Here is a 20,092-nt window from a genome sequence, read left to right as displayed (position 1 = left end):
AAAAATTATGGCTACTGAAAAGATAAGAGGGGAACGGGGAAGACAAAGAAAAAAGAAACATGTGAGTAGAGGGGCCTATCAGGGAGGGAAGGGAAGGATAAATGATAATGAAATAGAGAGAAGGCCGAGGAAGATAAAGTAAGAGGTTATACAAGAATGAAGTAACAGGAAGAGGGGCATAAAAGAAGGAAAACGATAGACGAATGATAGAAAGAAGGGCGGGGAAGGCGAAATATAGGAATAAAGAATACTTGCCTGAAAAGAAGACAAACAACTTGCAAAAGAAAAATGGTTAGGCTACATGAGGGAGAGAGAGAGAGAGATAATTATATTACCGTATCCGTTTTCTCGTACTTTATCACATTCTACCTGGATTGTGCAGGTGGCGAGTCTGTTAACGCAGCCTATGATCCTAATTAATGCAGACGCTTTCACTCCAGACTGCATAACCAATTTCACCCACCCTCCCTTCTCACAGCCCGAATGTTACATAGTAGTCACAGCGCGGCCATCAGGCAGATTCGAATTCCTCTCAGTGAACGCTTGCCAGTATGTTGACATCGATACTGATATTCATGATCTTACATGGTTAATTCTCAGTTTCGTGCTCAATACATTTCTATACTTGTTCATATCTTAGTCTTTAATAATGAAACCTTGATATACAGCATTCTGCGCTATTGTCATTGGAATGATGTACTTTCAGTTTTCTCTCATTATTCCCCATCGTAAAATTAATAATCAAAGCCAAAAACACATGGTGAAGATGGCCCCTGTTTTCTGCGCAGCGGCGTTCACAAGCACATATGACTACTGGCTGTTAGGAAAAGGATTCGGTTTCGCCACTTTGATGAAGAATTATGTCGCCTCTCTACCTTCTCACTTGATCTAGCTCAATAGAATCCGATCCAGATAATCTCACGTAACCTGCATATACCTTACGTAAAGTACGCCAGCCTAACTAAGCACCTTATCTAATCGAACTAAAAACAGCCTAGCCATATCTGAATTGACCTAATCTCACCCATTCTCACTTAATCTAACCATACCTAACCTAACCCAACCCAGCCAAGCTTAAAATGACCAAATCCAACTCAACCTAACCCAGCCAAACTCAACGAAATATAACCCAACCTAAACGTAACTAAACCGACGTATTCTAACCCAGTCTAACCTCATTCTTGTATACCTAATCGAGCTGAATCCAACCCAACTTAAGATGACCTAATCCAACGAAACCCTACCCAAAGTGACCTAAACCTAACCTCACATCAGCCCATCTTACGCTGTGATTTGGGTAGATCAGTGAAAGTCTACTGATGTCACACACACCTTTTGGACCCATATATGTACTAGTGTGTGTGTGTGTGTGTGTGTGTGTGTGTGTGTGTGTGTGTGTCTGTGTGTGTGTGCGTGTGTGTGTGTGTGTAATGTGGGGGCACAGTGAATAGGTGAGAAAGTGAATGAACATGTTGGCGGTTTCTAGAGACTGGTGGAAACGATTAAAGTGAAGAGTTAACAGAGATAGATAGATAGATAGATAGATAGAGAGAAAGAGAGAGAGATTGATGGATGGACTGATAGACAAATAAATAGATAACGAAACATAGCGACGCCTGTGTTGAAGTAATTGATCCCATCCTTACCTAAACTGACCCATTTCAACCTAATCTCTCCTAATCTAACCTAACCCTATCTAAACCGATTAAAGCAGACCTAAACTCACTTGATCTAGGTTAATTGAACCCAATCCAGATAATCTCACGTAACACGCACATACCTAACGTAAAGTACTCCAGCCTAACAAAGCACCTAACCTAATCTAACCTAACGCAGCCTATCCATATCTGAATTAACCTAATCTCACCCATTCTCACTTAATCTAACCATTCCTAACCTAACCCAACCCAGCCAAGCCTAAAATGAGCTAATCCAACCAAACCTAACCCAGCCTAACGCAACCAAATATAACCCAACAAAATAATATCTAAACCGACGTATTCTAACCCAATCTAACCTAATCCTTGTATACCTAAACGAGCTGAATCCAACCCAACTTAAGATGACCTAATCCAACTAAACCCTACCCAAAGTGACCTAAACCTAACCTCACATAAGTCCATCTTTCGCTGTGCTTTGGGTAGGTCAAAGTCTACTAATGTCACACACAATTTTTGGACCGATAAATGTATTAGTGTGTGTGTGTGTGTGTGTGTGTGTGTGTGTGTGTGTGTGTGTGTGTGTGTGTGTGTGTGTTGTGGGTGCACAGTGAATAAGTGAGAAAGTGAATGAACATGTTGGCGATTTTCTGAGACTAATGGGAACGATTAGAGTGAAGAGTTAAGAGAGAGAGAAAGAGACAGGGAGAGAGGGAGGGAGAGAGGGAAAGAGAGAGAGAGAGAGATTGATGGATGGTCAGATTGACAAACAAATAGATAAACACACATAGCAACGCCTGTCTTGAGGTAATTGATCATAGCCTATCCTAAACTGACCAATTTCAACCTAACCTCTCCTAATCTAACATAACCATATCTAAACCGATGAAAGAAGACCTAAACTCATTGATCAAGCTTAATAGATCCCAATCCAAATAATCTCACGTAACCTGAACAAACCTTACGTAAAGTACTCCAGACTAACTAAGCACCTATCCTAATCGAACCTAATGGTGCCTATCCATATCTGAATTGACCTAATCTCACTCATTCTCACTTAATCTAACCATACCTAACCTAACCCAACCCAACCCATCCAAGCCTATAAAGACCAAATCCAGCCAAACCTAACCAAGCCTAACGCAACCAAATATAACCCAACCTAAACGTAACTAAACGGAGGTATTCTAACCCAATCTAACCTCATTCTTGTATACCTAATCGAGCTAAATCCAACCCAACTTAAGATGACCTAATCCAACTAAACCCTACCCAAAGTGACCTAAACCTAACCTCACATCACCCATATCTCGCTGTGATTTAAGTAGGTCAGTGAAAGTCTCCTGATGTCACACAAAACTTCTGGACCGATATATGTACTAGCGTGTATGTGCGTGTGTTTCTGTGTGTGTGTGTGTGTGTGTGTGTGTGTGTGTATGTGTGTGTGTGTGTGTGTGTGTGTGTGTGTTGTGGGTGCACAGTGAATAAGTGAGAAAGTGAATGAATATGTTGGCGATTTTCTGAGACTGGTGGAAACGTTTAAAGTGTAGAGTTAAGAGAGAGAGAGAGAGAGAGAGAGAGAGAGAGAGAGAGAGAGAGAGACTGATGGATGGACAGATAGAAAAACAAATAGATAAAGACACATAGCGACGCCTGTGTCGAGGTAATTGATCCCAGCCTAACCTAAACTAACCCATTTCAACCTAACCTCTCCTAATCTAACATAACCATACCTAAACCGATGAAAGCAGACCTTAACTCACTTGATCTAGCTCAGTAGAATCCGATCCAGATAATCTCACGTAACCTGCATATACCTTACGTAAAGTACTCCAGCCTAACTAAGCACCTTATCTAATCGACCTAAAAACAGCCTAGCCATATCTGAATTGACCTAATCTCACCCATTCTCACTTAATCTAACCATACCTAACCTAACCCAACCCAGCCAAGCTTAAAATGACCAAATCCAACTCAACCTAACCCAGCCAAACTCAACGAAATATAACCCAACCTAAACGTAACTAAACCGACGTATTCTAACCCAATCTAACCTCATTCTTGTATACCTAATCGAGCTGAATCCAACCCAACTTAAGATGACCTAATCCAACTAAACCCTACCCAAAGTGACCTAAACCTAACCTCACATCAGCCCATCTTACGCTGTGATTTGGGTAGCTCAGTGAAAGTCTACTGATGTCACACACACCTTTTGGGCCCATATATGTACTAGTGTGTGTGTGTGTGTGTGTGTGTGTGTGTGTGCGTGCGTGTGTGTGTGTCTGTGTGTGTGTGCGTGTGTGTGTGTGCTTGTGTCTGTGTGTGTGTGTGTGTGCGTGTGTGTGTGTGTGTGTGTGTGTGTCTGTGTGTGTGTGTGTGTGTGCGTGTGTGTGTGTGTGTGTGTGTGTGTGTGTAATGTGGGGGCACAGTGAATAGGTGAGAAAGTGAATAAACATGTTGGCGATTTCTAGAGATTGGTGGAAACGATTAAAGTGAAGAGTTAACAGAGATGGAGAGAGAGAGAGAGAGAGAGAGAGAGAGAGAGATTGATGGATGGACTGACAGACAAATAAATAGATAACGAAACATAGCGACGCCTGTGTTGAAGTAATTCATCCCATCCTTACCTAAACTGACCCATTTCAACCTAATCTCTCCTAATCTAACCTAACCCTATCTAAACCGATTAAAGCAGACCTAAACTCACTTGATCTAGGTTAATTGAACCCAATCCAGATAATCTCACGTAACACGCACATACCTAACGTAAAGTACTCCAGCCTAACAAAGCACCTAACCTAATCTAACCTAACGCAGCCTATCCATATCTGACTTAACCTAATCTCACCCATTCTCACTTAATCTAACCATTCCTAACCTAACCCAACCCAGCCAAGCCTAAAATGAGCTAATCCAACCAAACCTAACCCAGCCTAACGCAACCAAATATAACCCAACAAAATAATATCTAAACCGACGTATTCTAACCCAATCTAACCTAATCCTTGTATACCTAAACGAGCTGAATCCAACCCAACTTAAGATGATCTAATCCAACTAAACCCTACCCAAAGTGACCTAAACCTAACCTCACATAAGCCCATCTTTCGCTGTGCTTTGAGTAGGTCAGTGAAAGTCTACTAATGTCACACACAACTTTTGGACCGATAAATGTACTAGTGTGTGAGTGTGTGTGTGTGTGTGTGTGTGTGTGTGTGTGTGTGTGTTGTGGGTGCACAGTGAATAAGTGAGAAAGTGAATGAACATGTTGGCGATTTTCTGAGACTGATGGAAACGATTAGAGTGAAGAGTTAAGAGAGAGAGAAAGAGACAGGGAAAGAGGGAGGGAGAGAGAGAGGGAGAGAGATTGATGGATGGTCAGATTGACAAACAAATAGATAAACACACATAGCAACGCCTGTCTTGAGATAATTGATCATAGCCTATCCTAAACTGACCAATTTCAACCTAACCTCTCCTAATCTAACATAACCATATCTAAACCGATGAAAGAAGACCTAAACTCATTGATCAAGCTTAATAGATCCCAATCCAAATAATCTCACGTAACCTGAACATACCTTACGTAAAGTACTCCAGACTAACTAAGCACTTATCCTAATCGAACCTAATGGTGCCTATCCATATCTGAATTGACCTAATCTCACTCATTCTCACTTAATCTAACCATACCTAACCTAACCTAACCCAACCCATCCAAGCCTATAAAGACCAAATCCAGCCAAACCTAACCAAGCCTAACGCAACCAAATATAACCCAACCTAAACGTAACTAAACGGAGGTATTCTAACCCAATCTAACCTCATTCTTGTATACGTAATCGAGCTAAATCCAACCCAACTTAAGATGACCTAATCCAACTAAACCCTACCCAAAGTGACCTAGACCTAACCTCACATCGCCCATATCTCGCTGTGATTTAAGTAGGTCAGTGAAAGTCTCCTGATGTCACACAAAACTTCTGGACCGATATATGTACTAGCGTGTATGTGTGTGTGTTTCTGTGTGTGTGTGTGTGTGTGTGTGTGTGTGTGTGTGTGTGTGTGTGTGTGTGTGTGTGTGTGTGTGTGTTGTGGGTGCACAGTGAATAAGTGAGAAAGTGAATGAATATGTTGGCGATTTTCTGAGACTGGTGGAAACGTTTAAAGTGTAGAGTTAAGAGAGAGAGAGAGACAAATAGATAGATAGATAGATAGATAGAGAGAGAGAGAGAGAGAGAGAGAGAGAGAGAGAGAGACTGATGGATGGACAGATAGAAAAACAAATAGATAAAGACACATAGCGACGCCTGTGTCGAGGTAATTGATCCCAGCCTAACCTAAACTAACCCATTTCAACCTAACCTCTCCTAATCTAACATAACCATACCTAAACCGATGAAAGCAGACCTTAACTCACTTGATCTAGCTCAGTAGAATCCGATCCAGATAATCTCACGTAACCTGCATATACCTTACGTAAAGTACTCCAGCCTAACTAAGCACCTTATCTAATCGAACTAAAAACAGCCTAGCCATATCTGAATTGGCCTAATCTGACCCATTCTCACTTAATCTAACCATACCTAACCTAACCCAACCCAGCCAAGCTTAAAATGACCAAATCCAACTCAACCTAACCCAGCCAAACTCAACGAAATATAACCCAACCTAAACGTAACTAAACCGACGTATTCTAACCCAATCTAACCTCATTCTTGTATACCTAATCGAGCTGAATCCAACCCAACTTAAGATGACCTAATCCAACTAAACCCTACCCAAAGTGACCTAAACCTAACCTCACATCAGCCCATCTTACGCTGTGATTTGGGTAGGTCAGTGAAAGTCTACTGATGTCACACACACCTTTTGGACCTATATATGTACTAGTGTGTGTGTGTGTGTGTGTGTGTGTGTGTGTGTGTGTGCGTGCGTGTGTGTGTGCTTGTGTGTGTGTGTGTGTGTGTGTGTGTGTGTGTGTGTGTGTGTGTGTGTGTGTAATGTTGGGGCACAGTGAATAGGTGAGAAAGTGAATGAACATGTTGGCGATTTCTAGAGACTGGTGGAAACGATTAAAGTGAAGAGTTAACAGAGATAGATAGATAGATAGATAGATAGAGAGAGAGAGAGAGAGAGAGAGAGAGATTGATGGATGGACTGATAGACAAATAAATAGATAACGAAACATAGCGACGCCTGTGTTGAAGTAATTGATCCCATCCTTACCTAAACTGACCCATTTCAACCTAATCTCTCCTAATCTAACCTAACCCTATCTAAACCGATTAAAGCAGACCTAAACTCACTTGATCTAGGTTAATTGAACCCAATCCAGATAATCTCACGTAACACGCACATACCTAACGTAAAGTACTCCAGCCTAACAAAGCACATAACCTAATCTAACCTAACGCAGCCTATCCATATCTGAATTAACCTAATCTCACCCATTCTCACTTAATCTAACCATTCCTAACCTAACCCAACCCAGCCAAGCCTAAAATGAGCTAATCCAACCAAACCTAACCCAGCCTAACGCAACCAAATATAACCCAACAAAATAATATCTAAACCGACGTATTCCAACCCAATCTAACCTAATCCTTGTATACCTGAACGAGCTGAATCCAACCCAACTTAAGATGACCTAATCCAACTAAACCCTACCCAAAGTGACCTAAACCTAACCTGACATAAGCCCATCTTTCGCTGTGCTTTGGATAGGTCAGTGAAAGTCTACTGATGTCACACACAACTTTTGGACCGATAAATGTACTAGTGTGTGTGTGTGTGTGTGTGTGTGTGTGTGTGTGTGTGTGTGTGTGTGTGTGTTGTGGGTGCACAGTGAATAAGTGAGAAAGTGAATGAACATGTTGGCGATTTTCTGAGACTAATGGGAACGATTAGAGTGAAGAGTTAAGAGAGAGAGAAAGAGACAGGGAGAGAGGGAGGGAGAGAGAGAGAGAGAGAGATTGATGGATGGTCAGATTGACAAACAAATAGATAAACACACATAGCAACGCCTGTCTTGAGGTAATTGATCATAGCCTATCCTAAACTGACCAATTTCAACCTAACCTCTCCTAATCTAACATAACCATATCTAAACCGATGAAAGAAGACCTAAACTCATTGATCAAGCTTAATAGATCCCAATCCAAATAATCTCACGTAACCTGAACATACCTTACGTAAAGTACTCCAGACTAACTAAGCACCTATCCTAATCGAACCTAATGGTGCCTATCCATATCTGAATTGACCTAATCTCACTCATTCTCACTTAATCTAACCATACCTAACCTAACCCAACCCAACCCATCCAAGCCTATAAAGACCAAATCCAGCCAAACCTAACCAAGCCTAACGCAACCAAATATAACCCAACCTAAACGTAACTAAACGGAGGTATTCTAACCCACTCTAACCTCATTCTTGTATACCTAATCGAGCTAAATCCAACCCAACTTAAGATGACCTAATCCAACTAAACCCTACCCAAAGTGACCTAAACCTAACCTCACATCGCCCATATCTCGCTGTGATTTAAGTAGGTCAGTGAAAGTCTCCTGATGTCACACAAAACTTCTGGACCGATATATGTACTAGCGTGTATGTGTGTGTGTTTCTGTGTGTGTGTGTGTGTGTGTGTGTGTGTGTGTGTGTGTGTGTGTGTTGTGGGTGCACAGTGAATAAGTGAGAAAGTGAATGAATATGTTGGCGATTTTCTGAGACTGGTGGAAACGTTTAAAGTGTAGAGTTAAGAGAGAGAGAGAGACAAATAGATAGATAGAGAGAGAGAGAGAGAGAGAGAGAGAGAGAGAGAGAGAGAGACTAATGGATGGACAGATAGAAAAACAAATAGATAAAGACACATAGCGACGCCTGTGTCGAGGTAATTGATCCCAGCCTAACCTAAACTAACCCATTTCAACCTAACCTCTCCTAATCTAACATAACCATACCTAAACCGATGAGAACAGACCTTAACTCACTTGATCTAGCTCAGTAGAATCCGATCCAGATAATCTCACGTAACCTGCATATACCTTACGTAAAGTACTCCAGCCTAACTAAGCACCTTATCTAATCGAACTAAAAACAGCCTAGCCATATCTGAATTGACCTAATCTCACCCATTCTCACTTAATCTAACCATACCTAACCTAACCCAACCCAGCCAAGCTTAAAATGACCAAATCCAACTCAACCTAACCCAGCCAAACTCAACGAAATATAACCCAACCTAAACGTAACTAAACCGACGTATTCTAACCCAATCTAACCTCATTCTTGTATACCTAATCGAGCTGAATCCAACCCAACTTAAGATGACCTAATCCAACTAAACCCTACCCAAAGTGACCTAAACCTAACCTCACATCAGCCCATCTTACGCTGTGATTTGGGTAGGTCATTGAAAGTCTACTGATGTCACACACACCTTTTGGACCTATATATGTACTAGTGTGTGTGTGTGTGTGTGTGTGTGTGTGTGTGTGTGTGTGTGTGTGTGTGTGTGTGTGCGTGCGTGTGTGTGTGTGTGCTTGTGTGTGTGTGTGTGTGTGTGTGTGTGTGTGTGTGTGTAATGTGGGGGCACAGTGAATAGGTGAGAAAGTGAATAAACATGTTGGCGATTTCTAGAGACTGGTGGAAACGATTAAAGTGAAGAGTTAACAGAGATAGATAGATAGATAGAGAGAGAGAGAGAGAGAGATTGATGGATGGACTGATAGACAAATAAATAGATAACGAAACATAGCGACGCCTGTGTTGAAGTAATTGATCCCATCCTTACCTAAACTGACCCATTTCAACCTAATCTCTCCTAATCTAACCTAACCCTATCTAAACCGATTAAAGCAGACCTAAACTCACTTGATCTAGGTTAATTGAACCCAATCCAGATAATCTCACGTAACACACACATACCTAACGTAAAGTACTCCAGCCTAACAAAGCACCTAACCTAATCTAACCTAACGCAGCCTATCCATATCTGACTTAACCTAATCTCACCCATTCTCACTTAATCTAACCATTCCTAACCTAACCCAACCCAGCCAAGCCTAAAATGAGCTAATCCAACCAAACCTAACCCAGCCTAACGCAACCAAATATAACCCAACAAAATAATATCTAAACCGACGTATTCTAACCCAATCTAACCTAATCCTTGTATACCTAAACGAGCTGAATCCAACCCAACTTAAGATGACCTAATCCAACTAAACCCTACCCAAAGTGACCTAAACCTAACCTCACATAAGCCCATCTTTCGCTGTGCTTTGAGTAGGTCAGTGAAAGTCTACTAATGTCACACACAACTTTTGGACCGATAAATGTACTAGTGTGTGTGTGTGTGTGTGTGTGTGTGTGTGTGTGTGTGTGTGTGTGTGTGTGTTGTGGGTGCACAGTGAATAAGTGAGAAAGTGAATGAACATGTTGGCGATTTTCTGAGACTGATGGAAACGATTAGAGTGAAGAGTTAAGAGAGAGAGAAAGAGACAGGGAAAGAGGGAGGGAGAGAGAGAGGGAGAGAGATTGATGGATGGTCAGATTGACAAACAAATAGATAAACACACATAGCAACGCCTGTCTTGAGGTAATTGATCATAGCCTATCCTAAACTGACCAATTTCAACCTAACCTCTCCTAATCTAACATAACCATATCTAAACCGATGAAAGAAGACCTAAACTCATTGATCAAGCTTAATAGATCCCAATCCAAATAATCTCACGTAACCTGAACATACCTTACGTAAAGTACTCCAGACTAACTAAGCACCTATCCTAATCGAACCTAATGGTGCCTATCCATATCTGAATTGACCTAATCTCACTCATTCTCACTTAATCTAACCATACCTAACCTAACCCAACCCATCCAAGCCTATAAAGACCAAATCCAGCCAAACCTAACCAAGCCTAACGCAACCAAATATAACCCAACCTAAACGTAACTAAACGGAGGTATTCTAACCCAATCTAACCTCATTCTTGTATACCTAATCGAGCTAAATCCAACCCAACTTAAGATGACCTAATCCAACTAAACCCTACCCAAAGTGACCTAAACCTAACCTCACATCGCCCATATCTCGCTGTGCTTTGAGTAGGGCAGTGAAAGTCTCCTGATGTCACACAAAACTTCTGGACCGATATATGTACTAGCGTGTATGTGTGTGTGTTTCTGTGTGTGTGTGTGTGTGTGTGTGTGTGTGTGTGTGTGTGTGTGTGTGTGTGTGTGTTGTGGGTGCACAGTGAATAAGTGAGAAAGTGAATGAATATGTTGGCGATTTTCTGAGACTGGTGGAAACGTTTAAAGTGTAGAGTTAAGAGAGAGAGAGAGACAAATAGATAGAGAGAGAGAGAGAGAGAGAGAGAGAGAGAGAGACTGATGGATGGACAGATAGAAAAACAAATAGATAAAGACACATAGCGACGCCTGTGTCGAGGTAATTGATCCCAGCCTAACCTAAACTAACCCATTTCAACCTAACCTCTCCTAATCTAACATAACCATACCTAAACCGATGAAAGCAGACCTTAACTCACTTGATCTAGCTCAGTAGAATCCGATCCAGATAATCTCACGTAACCTGCATATACCTTACGTAAAGTACTCCAGCCTAACTAAGCACCTTATCTAATCGACCTAAAAACAGCCTAGCCATATCTGAATTGACCTACTCTCACCCATTCTCACTTAATCTAACCATACCTAACCTAACCCAACCCAGCCAAGCTTAAAATGACCAAATCCAACTCAACCTAACCCAGCCAAACTCAACCAAATATAACTCAACCTAAACGTAACTAAACCGACGTATTCTAACCCAATCTAACCTCATTCTTGTATACCTAATCGAGCTGAATCCAACCCAACTTAAGATGACCTAATCCAACTAAACCCTACCCAAAGTGACCTAAACCTAACCTCACATCAGCCCATCTTACGCTGTGATTTGGGTAGGTCAGTGAAAGTCTACTGATGTCACACACACCTTTTGGACCCATATATGTACTAGTGTGTGTGTGTGTGTGTGTGTGTGTGTGTGTGTGTGTGTGTGTGTGTGTGTGTGTGTGTGTGTGCTTGTGTGTGTGTGTGTGTGTGTGTGTGTGTGTGTGTGTGTGTGTGTGTAATGTGGGGGCACAGTGAATAGGTGAGAAAGTGAATGAACATGTTGGCGATTTCTAGAGATTGGTGGAAACGATTAAATTGATGAGTTAACAGAGAGAGAGAGAGAGAGATTGATGGATGGACTGATAGACAAATAAATAGATAACGAAACATAGCGACGCCTGTGTTGAAGTAATTGATCCCATCCTTACCTAAACTGACCCATTTCAACCTAATCTCTCCTAATCTAACCTAACCCTATCTAAACCGATTAAAGCAGACCTAAACTCACTTGATCTAGGTTAATTGAACCCAATCCAGATAATCTCACGTAACACGCACATACCTAACGTAAAGTACTCCAGCCTAACAAAGCACCTAACCTAATCTAACCTAACGCAGCCTATCCATATCTGAATTAACCTAATCTCACCCATTCTCACTTAATCTAACCATTCCTAACCTAACCCAACCCAGCCAAGCCTAAAATGAGCTAATCCAACCAAACCTAACCCAGCCTAACGCAACCAAATATAACCCAACAAAATAATATCTAAACCGACGTATTCTAACCCAATCTAACCTAATCCTTGTATACCTAAACGAGCTGAATCCAACCCAACTTAAGATGACCTAATCCAACTAAACCCTACCCAAAGTGACCTAAACCTAACCTCACATAAGTCCATCTTTCGCTGTGCTTTGGGTAGGTCAAAGTCTACTAATGTCACACACAATTTTTGGACCGATAAATGTATTAGTGTGTGTGTGTGTGTGTGTGTGTGTGTGTGTGTGTGTGTGTGTGTGTGTGTGTTGTGGGTGCACAGTGAATAAGTGAGAAAGTGAATGAACATGTTGGCGATTTTCTGAGACTGATGGAAACGATTAGAGTGAAGAGTTAAGAGAGAGAGAAAGAGACAGGGAAAGAGGGAGGGAGAGAGATTGATGGATGGTCAGATTGACAAACAAATAGATAAACACACATAGCAACGCCTGTCTTGAGGTAATTGATCATAGCCTATCCTAAACTGACCAATTTCAACCTAACCTCTCCTAATCTAACATAACCATATCTAAACCGATGAAAGAAGACCTAAACTCATTGATCAAGCTTAATAGATCCCAATCCAAATAATCTCACGTAACCTGAACATACCTTACGTAAAGTACTCCAGACTAACTAAGCACCTATCCTAATCGAACCTAATGGTGCCTATCCATATCTGAATTGACCTAATCTCACTCATTCTCACTTAATCTAACCATACCTAACCTAACCCAACCCATCCAAGCCTATAAAGACCAAATCCAGCCAAACCTAACCAAGCCTAACGCAACCAAATATAACCCAACCTAAACGTAACTAAACCGAGGTATTCTAACCCAATCTAACCTCATTCTTGTATACCTAATCGAGCTAAATCCAACCCAACTTAAGATGACCTAATCCAACTAAACCCTACCCAAAGTGACCTAAACCTAACCTCACATCGCCCATCTCTCGCTGTGCTTTGAGTAGGGCAGTGAAAGTCTCCTGATGTCACACAAAACTCCTGGACCGATATATGTACTAGCGTGTGTGTGTGTGTGTTTCTGTGTGTGTGTGTGTGTGTGTGTGTGTGTGTGTGTGTGTGTGTGTGTGTGTGTGTGTGTGTGTGTGTGTGTGTGTGTGTTGTGGGTGCACAGTGAATAAGTGAGAAAGTGAATGAATATGTTGGCGATTTTCTGAGACTGGTGGAAACGTTTAAAGTGTAGAGTTAAGAGAGAGAGAGAGAGACAAATAGATAGAGAGAGAGAGAGAGAGAGAGAGAGAGAGAGAGAGAGACTGATGGATGGACAGATAGAAAAACAAATAGATAAAGACACATAGCGACGCCTGTGTCGAGGTAATTGATCCCAGCCTAACCTAAACAAACCCATTTCAACCTAACCTCTCCTAATCTAACATAACCATATCTAAACCGATGAAAGCATTTTTTTTTTTTTCCCTCAAACCATACGGCCTAAGTGTTATTAACATGGGTAATTTTTTGACACCAACTCTAAGCAGACACTTCCTTTTTTTTTTTTTTTTTTTTTTTTAGCTTATATTTTATTATTAGGTTTATGATACTCAGTAAAAGCACTGGATAAGAGAAAGTTCATCAGCAATACCAACCAAAGCTGCGTAGGCTGTACCGAAGAACTTTCTGTTTAAGAATGCATAAACTGTGACTGGATAAGGATACATTAGTGAGCGGTGCTTATCTCGCCTCCGAAATGTGAATAAATAATGGTGCTCGCTACTGACCTGGCTGCTCGTTAACCCTGATGTCCCCGGCCTGGAAGCAGTGTAGGTTTCTGGAGTTCTCACGACACTCGCCCTCGTCGAAGTGTTGCAGGGCAGGCAGCAGCGGCTTCCGGAATCTCACCGGCTTGTACTTCAACATTCCTGTATTACACAGCAATTATGTCATAAATTTAAGAATAAGTAATCATATATAAAATATATTTAGCAAAACAACGTTAATTTGTAACACAGAGTTCAAGAATTACGTGTTAGGAGATAAATGGAATGACTGAGTGACTGAAGAAACGGTTTTTGTCACTGTAAAATCAAATTTTAGTGCCAAGAGGGTTCTGAAAAACACCAGCTGTCTAATCTTAACCTTGATAATTAATAGCTTAGCGTTCTAAATTGAATTTACTATATTAAATGTTGTAAGTTGCATACTGTAAAAAAAAAAAAAAAAAAAAATCAAAGCGCAGACAGTAAGCCTTGAGATTCGACTTTTTACTTACGAGTACTTCACCATTCAGAGATGTGAATTTTAATCCGAGACAGAACATGAGATAAGAAAGTACTGGGGAAGTGATTCATGAAGAAAATCAGGAATATGAAATGGGAGATAAATCGAAAGCAAAAAATGGAAAGAAGGAGCATGAGGAGAGAAGACAGAAGATAGTGAAGGAAAGTGAAAAGTGAAGTACATGAATGTGCCATTCGGTGGAAAAAAAAAAACAGTACAACAATGAAAATACATTAAGGAAATACGAACACGGAACTGAGGATAGACGAGACAAACACTGCTTTAAGGGGAAAAAAAATGATCGATGGAGGAGGAGCGTTAGTTCAGTATGGAAGCAAAATTTTTGTGACCGAACGAATCAGAAAAGAAGTATTTAGGATGTTATTCGTCTCAGAGAGTTTTGGCCACACTCTAATAACATCTGATACAAGCAGGATATGTACATGTAGAGCCAGACTACGAATACACGCTAATGCACGGACGCACACCCACAGACACGTGCACGCGTGCGCACACGTGAACACCAAACACACACACACACACACACACACACACACACACACACACCGCGCTGCACCTGGTAATCTGTTCATCTCACAGAGCTGCACACACACACACACACACACACACACACACACACACACACACACACACACACACACACACACACACACATGTACGTTCTCACTGTAGGCCCTTGTGGCTCCATTCCCCCACGGCCTGTGTTAATATCGTCAGTGTGGGGGCAGGCAGGACGGATGGATGTGTATACAGATTCCAAGGGTCGTGGGGAGGAATGAATATGAGGGTTCTGACCAGTATAAACCTTCCGTTGATATGATGAGTATTGAGGGTCTGGTGTTGTGGGGAGGGATGTATATAGGATTTAAGTAAGACTGATGAATGTCGGGTTGAAATAAGTAGAGAAGCATTGTTTATCAAAGAAATGTATAACCTTCAAATCAGTACAGAGGTCGAGGCGATGTCAGGGAATAGTGCAGTAATATCACCTGGGCGGTCATGGGGATGGATGATCACCGTCTTCTGAGAGTCTGGTCGTCGCTGAGATCGATAAGAATATCATCTAGAGGAATACTTGTTTTTCCAGTCGCAGGAACGGATAAATACAGATTCAGATGAGCATAGAGATTCTGGTGGCGGCATGGAGAGATGCTTGTGTTTAACATGAGCACATACTGCATATTCTATCAGTCAAAGAGATCAGTTCTTATAAACTTTAGTCCACTGAATTCGATGACATTTAATTTATTTTTGCTTCCTCCTGACGATTTTTTTTTTTTTTACTTTGGATAAATCATTTGTTATGACCGGGTTACATATTTGTCTCCATTAATCCCTGCACAGTCTGATTTCTCTCCCAAAACTGAGTAAAGTTTGCTGAAGGTAACAAAAAAAAAAAGTCATTGGAGATAGGGGTAACAAGTAGGGAGTGTATGAACAGTGATAGAGTAGCAATCAGATGAGCACAGATTCTGCTAATCATGAGGGTGGATGAAATAGCCTGAAGACGAGTACTCATATTCCAATGATCGCAGGGATAGATACACCCAAGGTGACTTTCGATACATCTGCCTCTTTATGCTGATAGTAATCAACACGCTCCACGCGGCCCTGTCCGTCCGCTCAGCACTTGCCTTTTGCCCGAATGAGACCGGTTTCTGAATCGTGTTTCGTTTTGCTCGAAACCAAGGATTATTGTGTCGATTCATGAGTTAGGCTTCTCAGCTGCGAACCACTTCTGCAGAATCGCCATTGTATTGCACCGTCACAGTTTCCGCGTAATGTAACTCTAATGGGGACAGTTACTAGGGTCCAAAACACTCCTTTAGGAAATTTCAATCGTCATGAAGTTGAAACGGGTCCATCTGTGATCCAGTTCCAGCCATCCTGCCATGTTTCATCGAAATCATATTTCCAGTTGCGGTTGTGCTCCTCCCCCCACACACACAAAGGAAAAAACAGAGAAGGAAAATGAGAGCCAACCACCAAGAGGCAATGAGTGCAATGGCATGAATCCCAGCAACAGGTAATGGGAAACGAGACTTATCCACAGTGCACACAGAGGCTGTCGTGACTTTGCAGTAGTGAGCGACATGCATGTGTTCACACAGGATTATAAACCCCTTCATTACGATGGTGGCATTTATATTAATTCTTGCTGTCTCCACGCGACTACATTCAGCCAAGGAAAACGCCACTGTCGTGAAGGGGTTAAAAACAACCATTATTTTTTTTCATTGCATAAAATTTCCCCAAATGTTTTTCAAAATGCCCACCAACAACAAAGATTTTTTAAAAAGACGTCATCGTCGTGAAAGGGTTAAATACAGACACAGTATTGGTGCTCATAGTACAAGACCACCTACCTTTATAATGTAACCACTAGTCTAGGTATGGTTTATGACTATCATTTATACATTATTATATCATACCGTTAGAACTGCCACCGAAACAGTGATCCACCATTCCTTGCGATAAATGTATATACATTGTACTGTACACGATGACCCATATACAGTATAACACTCCTCATCCACTCCTACCAGTGTCTCTTATATAGTGGGGACGGCTGAGTCAGCGTTATCAGGGTCTAATTTGCATTATTTATTTATTTCCTACTCCCACTTCCACACCCACGCCCATACCAGCAAGCTGAGCCGTTCCGAAACTCGAAAGTTATCGCCAGGGAAATTTTCAATCGAGCGCTGTTTACGGACCACCCTGTCTCATATACATATAGTACTCATTAATTATCAAGCAAAATAATCCACCAAGAAAATTAAATGTATAGTGTGTGTGTGTGTGTGTGTGTATGTGTATGTGTATGTGTGTGTGTGTGTGTGTGTGTGTGTGTGTGTGTGTGTGTGTGTGTGTGTGTGTGTGTGTGTGTGTGTGTGTGTGTGTGTGTGTGTGTGTGTGTGTGTGTGTGTACATACCGTCCTCCCAAAGCCTGAGTGAGGCCATCTCCTGGTCATCAGAGCCGTATACATTGGAGGCATCAAGGAAGGACGTCACCTGGCGAGGGACACCACGATGAGGCTTAACATGATTACATGAGAGACGTGCAGTATGTATGTGTACCTGGATAGACAGACAGACAGACACAGAGAAGAATGTATAGCAATAATTGTAAAGCACTGATAACTGGCAAGATGCGGGACATACTACGGTAGATTAAATTCTCTCAGGTAATGCAAATGTGGAACTACTACAAAAAAAAAAAATAGTGCAGTTCAGCAAACGTACTGTAAACTGAAAAAAAAAAAAAATCATACCAAGATATGAAGGGCAATATAATACTTTTCTGTACTGACACTGAATGCGTTTTTTTTTTTTTTAACTCGATAGCTAGAAATGAAAACAGAAAAACATCAGAGACTCAGTGAAATAATGATTTCCCGCTGGGGGGAAAAATGAACAATTTCTGTAATAAGCAACAAGAGCAAAATAGAAAAATTTGGGTTAGGATAAGTTATACAAATAAAAATGTAAAATAAGCGGAAATATACAAGAGCAGTTTCATTATATCCGCTACGAATTATCAAGAGAGTCAAGGAGCGCTTCTTAATGTGGGAAATAACTGTTAACTGCTCACATAGAGACGTCTTCTCTATGGTGTATAAAAACATCAGGCAGCAGAAGCAGGGTAGGAATAGGAAAAAATCACAGTACCACTGGGGTGAATGGAGACTGTTCCTTGTTCCCTCACAATAAGAGATCTCACCATACCTGATTAAACTGTCCTACTAAGAAATTCGTCATTGTACTGAAGAAGTTGGTTATCAGTGCTAAAGCATATTAATAAGGATACTTATCAAAAACTCCTTTCCAAAGTCACAATACATTATGAAAAAATATGGTAGCCTTTTAAAACGATGTATTTTCCCAGCAGTGTTTTTCTGTCATCACATAATGCCGCCTTTCACCACCTTGGCTTAATTACGAGGTCATTATCACAAGCCTTTTATCACTGGCAATTTTACCTCGTCTTCCTTCTTGTATTTATATGTGAGTGAAAACACAGCCCCTTTCATTCTTGATTAATATAATGACAGATCAGAATACGGCTGTCAAGAGAGAAAGGTTTTCCACATACACATAACGAGATACAAAAACTGTTTGCCGCATCAGCTAATTTTACCAATTGCCTCTAATATTTTTCTTCCGCACAATGCTACACGAGACATTACTCCTCTGAAATCTCTTGTTGTACACCTTCACTTTTCCCCTTACGGCAGACATGCAGCACCAAACAGTCCACACACCAATTTCCATTCTGGGCAGCTCTCTAATCAAAAAAATAAAATCTCCCAGCTTGGTAATGCAGGTGTAAATACATAAGTTCTGATGTCTGCCATATACCATTCTTGTCATATTTAGCCTATACTAACCCTTAACTTTCCCTGTGGTTATCAGAATATGATCCATGCCACCTACGCATAACACATTCAGTTGATTTTATCGCAAGAGAATATTCACCCATGTATAAACTGTTGTGTGGCAGGCATATATAGGCATTGCATCACTCGACTCAAGATTTCTCCACATTTCTCCACTGCACATTCTTTCTTTTCCGAATGTTTCAGTTTTCTCCATGTTATTTTCTCATATCCTCTTCCTCCTCATATATTCTCCACCTCATAGTCTCTCCACCTAACGTCCTCTCTTCTCCCTTATCTTTTTTTTTTTTCCTCCCCTTATCCTCTTCTGTCTCCATTTCCTCCCTTTTCTCCATAGTCCCCTTTCGAATTTCGCTCTTCCATGTTCTTTCTCCTCATTATATTCTCTCTTCAGATGTACTTCCTCCTCCTCCTCCTGCTCCTCCTCCTCCTCCTCGTTTTCATAACATTTTCCTCCTTTAAATATTACTCTTTTTCGTACATCTGATTTCCCTTCACAATCATTTTTAATTTTCCCATTTTTCTGCCAATATTCTTTCCGCTCCCCATTTTCCCCCCGATATCCTTTCAGCTCCCCGCGTCCTCTTTCCTCCAGACAGTCTCCTCACGACACCCCCTTCCCTCTACATTCTCCCTTCCCACTACATTCTCCCTTCCCACTACATTCTCCCTTCTCACTACATTCTCCCATCCCTCTACATTCTCCCTTCCCACTACATTCTCCCTTCCCACACCATTCTCCCTTCCCTCTACATTCTCCCTTCCCACTACATCCTCCCTTCCCACACCATTCTCCCTTCCCTCTACATTCTCCCTTCCCTCTACATTCTCCCATCCCACTACATTCTCCCTTCCCTCTACATTCTCCCATCCCACTACATTCTCCCTTCCCACTACATTCTCCCTTCCCTCTACATTCTCCCTTCCCTCTACATTCTCCCTTCCCACTACATTCTCCCTTCCCACACCATTCTCCCTTCCCTCTACATTCTCCCTTCCCTCTACATTCTCCCATCCCACTACATTCTCCCTTCCCACTACATTCTCCCTTCCCACTACATTCTCCCTTCCCTCTACATTCTCCCTTCCCACT

At 41.4% G+C, this 20,092-nt stretch overlaps 1 protein-coding gene across 1 annotated transcript in view; it reads right to left on the bottom strand.

The window, feature by feature from the left end:
• The window catches only part of LOC145412405 (immunomodulatory peroxidase-like), a 59,224-nt gene that overhangs the window by 28,960 nt on the left and 10,172 nt on the right, over positions 1-20,092 (bottom strand). The window contains exons 7-8 of the mRNA XM_080282291.1: positions 17,536-17,614; positions 14,080-14,220 (exon numbers count right to left, since the gene is read on the bottom strand). Of these exons, the coding sequence (XP_080138417.1) occupies positions 14,080-14,220; positions 17,536-17,614 (220 nt within the window). The remainder of the gene's footprint in view (positions 1-14,079; positions 14,221-17,535; positions 17,615-20,092) is intronic.

The sequence above is a fragment of the Coenobita brevimanus genome, chromosome 93, assembly GCF_032717465.1.
Source record: "Coenobita brevimanus isolate Jiangsu-jjx chromosome 93, ASM3271746v2, whole genome shotgun sequence".
NCBI classification, from domain to species: domain Eukaryota; kingdom Metazoa; phylum Arthropoda; class Malacostraca; order Decapoda; family Coenobitidae; genus Coenobita; species Coenobita brevimanus.
The sequence above is the reverse complement of the archived record's forward strand: the minus strand, read 5'-3'. Positions and strand labels throughout refer to the sequence as shown.